Source organism: Humulus lupulus, chromosome 2, assembly GCF_963169125.1.
Source record: "Humulus lupulus chromosome 2, drHumLupu1.1, whole genome shotgun sequence".
NCBI classification, from domain to species: Eukaryota; Viridiplantae; Streptophyta; class Magnoliopsida; order Rosales; family Cannabaceae; genus Humulus; species Humulus lupulus.
In genome coordinates this window covers 175763625-175769470 of record NC_084794.1, presented here as the reverse complement: position 1 = coordinate 175769470, position 5846 = coordinate 175763625, and the positions used below count along the sequence as shown (strand labels likewise).

The 5846-nt window shown below is 45.1% G+C and overlaps 1 protein-coding gene across 1 annotated transcript; it reads right to left on the bottom strand.

Moving 5' to 3' along the window:
* Positions 1-334: 334 nt before the first annotated feature.
* LOC133818742 (extensin-2-like) lies at positions 335-5512 on the bottom strand. The gene is made up of 3 exons (XM_062251776.1): positions 4070-5512; positions 907-3284; positions 335-796 (listed from the first exon to the last, which is right to left on the bottom strand). The coding sequence occupies exons 1-2, from the start codon at positions 5376-5378 to the stop codon at positions 943-945; spliced, it is 3651 nt and encodes a 1216-aa protein (XP_062107760.1). The 5' UTR covers positions 5379-5512; the 3' UTR covers positions 335-796; positions 907-942.
* Positions 5513-5846: the final 334 nt, after the last annotated feature.

The window sequence follows — 5846 nt, the reverse complement described above, 5'->3', positions numbered from 1 at the left end:
AAACAACAAATAATTAAATACCAACCATTTTGTAGTACGTATATATATATATATTATATACGTATATCATGGTGAAAACAAAACTGTTCAGCATTTAGAAATCTATATCGATTCGACCAAAATATAAAATTGAGTACACTGCCGCGTATCATTACTGAGGATACATATAAAGTTCCGAATTCCAATACTACAAAAACTGCATGGTATAAAGTGAGCTAGGAAATTATCGTTCTTATATTAGTTGCATTATCAATTATTTATTAAAAATTAGACTTTTTTTTCTTCTTCTTTTGAGGTGATTAGCTAGCTAGAATTGCAATGAGAAGAGGATATATATTGAGAAACAGATCAAATGCCTTCCTTTATTACTATCAATGTCGGAGCCTGAAAAAGGCAGATCGAGGAGGAAGATTTAACAAACATATGATGGTTCTCCACAAATAAATAGAAGCTAGTCCAATATGGTACAATTACATATATGGCCACGCTCTATACAAATGATAAAATAATTTATTATTGCCTACATACAAAAACAAAACATTTTTGAAAAATCATACACAAACCAAGCCATGTCCTTATCCTAGCTTAATCTCCAATCTCCACATTCTTCTTCTAACTTTGCTTTGCCCAAAACCACTCCAACTTGAAAACAGTAAAAGCATTTGCAACGCAACCACCAAAGAAGTTGAAATGTGTGGGTCATGGCTAAATGACAGACCCTTATTGAATGAACATTGATTCGAAGCTTGGTGTGCGTTGATGGAGACTTCTTTTATTCCACTTCTCAAACTAAAACCTGCAATTACAATAACGATAACACAGTAAATTATTTGTAATTTTTTAATTTGTTCGTTACAATTAACACTAGAAAAATGAAATAAATTAGCCAAGTACATAATTACTTACATGATTGGTCTGCGTATGGTGTTGAAATTCTTGACCCTAGTAGTGAGTTGGGGGTGGTGGGGACGCGTAAATGTAAGCCGGAGGTGATGGCAATTTTACTGGTGGTGGAGGTGAGCTGTAGTGGTATGGGGGTGGTGGAGAGGGTGAAGGTGGAGGTGGGGATGTGTAGTGGTATGGGGGAGGAGGAGACTTTGTTGGTGGTGGAGGGGAGGTGTAGTGGTACGGGGGAGGAGGAGACGGTGATGGTGGTGGTGGGGATGAGTAGTGGTATGGTGGCTCCTCTTCGTGTTTTGGTGGTGGTGGAGAGGTGTAGTGGTAAGGTGGAGGAGGAGACTTCTTTGGTGGAGGTGGAGAACTGTATTGGTATGGTGGGGGTGGTGACGGAGATGGTGGGGGTGGGGATGTGTAGTGGTATGGTGGTGGAGGAGATTTCTTTGGTGGCGGTGGGGAGCTGTAGACATATGGTGGAGGAGGAGATGGTGAAGGTGGTGGAGGTGATGAGTAGTGGTATGGTGGTTGCTCTTCGTGTTTTGGTGGTGGTGGGGAGTTGTAGTGGTATGGTGGGGGAGGAGATTTCTTTGGTGGCGGTGGGGAGCTGTAGACATATGGTGGAGGAGGAGACGACGAAGGTGGTGGAGGTGATGAGTAGTGGTATGGTGGCTGCTCTTCGTGTTTTGGTGGTGGTGGGGAGCTGTAGTGGTATGGTGGGGGAGGAGATGGTGATGGTGGAGGTGGGGAACTGTAGTGGTAGGGAGGTGGAGGAGATGGTGATGGTGGTGGTGGTGATTGGTAGTAATATGGTGGAGGTGGAGAGTGTACTGGTGGTGGTGGGGAGTTGTAGTAGTATGGTGGCTTCTCTATGTGTTGTGGTGGTGGTGGGGATGAGTAGACGTACTTTGGTGATGGTGGTGGTGGAGATTTGTAAACATACTTGGGAGATGGGGGTGGTGGGGATTTGTAGACATAAGCTGGTACGGGTGGTGGTGGTGACTTGTAGACATACTTGGGAGATGGTGGTGGTGGTGATTTGTAGACGTAAGCTGGAACCGGTGGTGGTGGGGATTTGTAGACGTACTTGGGGGATGGTGGTGGTGGTGACTTGTAGACGTAAGCTGGAACCGGTGGTGGTGGGGACTTGTAGACGTACTTGGGAGATGGTGGTGGTGGTGACTTGTAGACGTAAGTTGGAACTGGTGGTGGTGGGGACTTGTAGATGTACTTGGGGGATGGTGGTGGTGGGGACTTGTAAACATAAGCAGGCACCGGTGGTGGTGGGGACTTGTAGACGTACTTGGGGGATGGTGGTGGTGGTGACTTGTAAACATAGACCGGAGTAGGTGGTGGTGGTGGTGACTTGTATACGTACTTGGGGGATGGTGGTGGTGGAGATTTGTACACGTATGCAGGAATTGGTGGTGGTGGAGACTTGTAGACGTACTTGGGAGATGGTGGTGGTGGTGACTTGTAAACGTAGACTGGAGTAGGTGGTGGTGGTGACTTGTATACATACTTGGGGGATGGTGGTGGTGGAGACTTGTAGACATACTTTGGAGATGGTGGTGGTGGTGACTTGTAAACGTAGACTGGAGTAGGTGGCGGTGGTGACTTGTATATGTATTTGGGGGATGGTGGTGGTGGAGACTTGTAGATGTATGTAGGAACTGGTGGCGGTGGGGACTTGTAGACGTACTTGGGGGATGGTGGTGGTGGCGACTTGTACACGTATGTTGGAGTAGGTGGAGGTGGTGATGTGTATACGTACTTGGGAGATGGTGGCGGTGGTGACTTGTACACATATGCTGGCACCGGTGGTGGTGGGGAGTTGTATACGTACTTAGGAGATGGCGGTGGCGGTGACTTGTACACGTATGTTGGGGTAGGTGGTGGTGGAGACTTGTAAACGTACTTGGGAGATGGTGGTGGTGGCGACTTGTAAACGTAGACAGGGGTAGGTGGAGGTGGAGACTTGTAAATGTACTTGGGAGATGGTGGTGGTGGTGACTTGTAAACGTAAACTGGAGTTGGTGGTGGTGGAGACTTGTACACATAAGGAGGAGGATGCACAGGCTTGGTCTTGTGGCATTCTCCGTAAGGAGTCTTAGAAGCATAGGCAAAAGACTTGGCGTAAAGCACAACCTCGTATTTGTCCTTGGACTTCACCCTGAGTTTGGCACCCTTGTCACCATTGTGGTACTTGGTTGGAATGTTGCATGGGGAGCCCTTGGGGGCAGCGTGGAGCATGGCCGTGCAAGCTTTGCCTCCATATTTGCGGTAATTGAAGCCCTTAACTGTGATGCTGTACTTGCCGTTGATCTTTGTTTTGCCGTAGGCTTTGATTTCTTTGTCACCGGCCTTGCAAGTCACCTCAACGACAGCTCCTGTTCACATTGGGACAACGTTTCGTTAATTATACGACAATGCAAATCATGACACGTACACGAAAATCACTACTATAGATATTTGCAAGTCAAAGTATATAGCAATTGAAATTGATAGCATTTTTGTCTTTCCCAAATAATTTTTTTGTTCACTTTATTCCCATCTGGAGCACCTTCTTTCAATTTAATTATGACTAGGAATACATGCAATTCAATATAATCATCATAAGGTAAAGTTGTGATTTCATATTATTTTTGTACATAAGCATTTATATTTTACTAGGCTATAATATATGATTTAGACAAGACAGTGATAGATAATGATATCGACATTTTTTTTTGGTGATGTAAAATATAATTCATAATATCAGATATGTTCCATAAAAAAAAAATTATCAGTTCGAAAGAAATAAGGTGCCTTTTTTCTGTTTGCGTTTAATTAAAAACTAGTATTTTGTTTTCTTCTTATTATTATAATGTTATATAATTCCCTACTTTTTATTTTTTAATTAGTACAATATAAACAACTCTAAAAATGAGTGAATGGCCATATTACCCCTATTTAAAATCGTTATGATTACTGTACTTTGAACACGATTTCAAACAACCCAATAATATTCTTTTGCTAATTATCTAATCTTAACAATATAAGTGGGACCGTAAAGAATTTAGATTAGCATAAAAATGTATTTTATGGGACAATGATATAAACTTAATTAGATCATAAATTAGTATTAACCTAAAAAAAAAGCCTTAAATGTAGCAGTGGAGTAAAAATAGAGTACCTTTAAGGTGCTTCTTGTCGTGGGACTTTTCAGGGTATGCCCAGTCATAGCATCTGTAGCAGTATACTTTACCAACCACTTTGAATACCAGGGGGTGGGGGTGGGGGTGGGGGTACGGGTGGGGTTGAGGGTGGTATGGAGTTGGTGGTGGTGGAGAAGAGTAGTAGTATGGAGTTGGTGGTGGGGGAGACTTGTAGTAGTAAACGGGTGGAGGTGGAGACTTCACTGGTGGTGGTGGAGATTTATAGTAGTAAACTGGTGGTGGAGACTTTACTGGTGGAGGTGGAGACTGGTAGTAGTATGGTGGTGGTGGAGACTTCACTGGTGGGGGAGGAGATTGGTAGTAGTATGGTGGTGGAGGAGACTTCACCGGTGGTGGTGGGGATGAGTAGTGGTAAGGTGGAGGAGGAGATGGTGATGGTGGTGGTGGGGACTTGTAAACGTATGGAGGTTGCTCCTCGTGTTTTGGTGGTGGTGGTGGTGAACTGTAGTGGTAGGGAGGGGGAGGTGATGGTGATGGTGGAGGAGGGGACTTGTACACGTATGGTGGCTGCTCCTCGTGTTTTGGTGGTGGTGGTGGAGAACTGTAGTGGTAGGGAGGTGGAGGTGATGGCGATGGTGGGGGAGGAGACTTGTATACGTATGGTGGCTGCTCCTCGTGCTTTGGTGGTGGTGGTGATGAGTAGTGGTATGGTGGAGGTGGAGACTTCTTTGGTGGGGGTGGTGAGCTATAGTGGTATGGTGGGGGAGGGGAAGGAGAAGGTGGTGGTGGGGAGGTGTAGTGGTATGGTGGAGGAGGAGATGGAGACGGTGGTGGTGGGGAAGAGTAGTGGTATGGTGGAGGAGGAGATGGAGACGGTGGTGGTGGGGAAGAGTAGTGGTATGGTGGCTTCTCTTCGTGCTTTGGTGGTGGTGGGGATGAGTAATGGTATGGTGGAGGAGGAGATGGAGATGGTGGTGGTGGAGAGGTGTAATGGTATGGTGGAGGAGGAGACTTCTCTGGTGGTGGTGGGGAGGTGTAGTGGTATGGTGGAGGAGGAGACTTCTCAGGTGGTGGGGGAGAGGTGTAATGGTATGGTGGTGGAGGAGACTTCTCTGGTGGTGGTGGGGAGCTGTAGACGTAAGGTGGTGGAGGAGATGGAGATGGTGGTGGTGGAGATTTGTACTCATAAGGAGGTGGTGGAGAACTGTATAGGTAAGGATCAGCAGAGGCTGAAACTACATTGCTTGCAACCACAAGCATGGCCATTGCAAAGGCCATTTGAGGCCTTAAACGACCCCTAGTGGGGCCTCGCCCCGGATTCATCATAGTTTACCGGAGAAGTCTTTAGCTCCGACCAATGTGTTCAAGTTTGTAAAAGACTATTCTCTTGGATATATTATCCAGAGAGAGAGAAGTAGGGGGAGAGAGAGAACTTGATTAGTGTTTGATGGGAAAAGAAAGATGAGTGCTTGTTTTTATAGTAAGAGCTAGTCGTTGAGGGGGAGCTGTCAGAAGGGACCAACTCTATTGGTCTTTACTTTTGATTAATGCAATTAATGGGGTCACCGTAGCTGGCTTTAACCAATATTTAGTCTCCAATTGTAGCCTAATTGGATTCCCCCAGTGAGCCAAGAACTAGTCATCAACTGCTCTCATAAAATAATAAAAACAATACCCACAACAGGGGTTTATTATCTTCTTGATATTTTTCCTTCAATATTTTTGTTTTGAACAGTTCCACCTCTTTACCTTATATTTCAAATGCCGTAGTAGTCTAGCTTGAAGAAAAAGAAT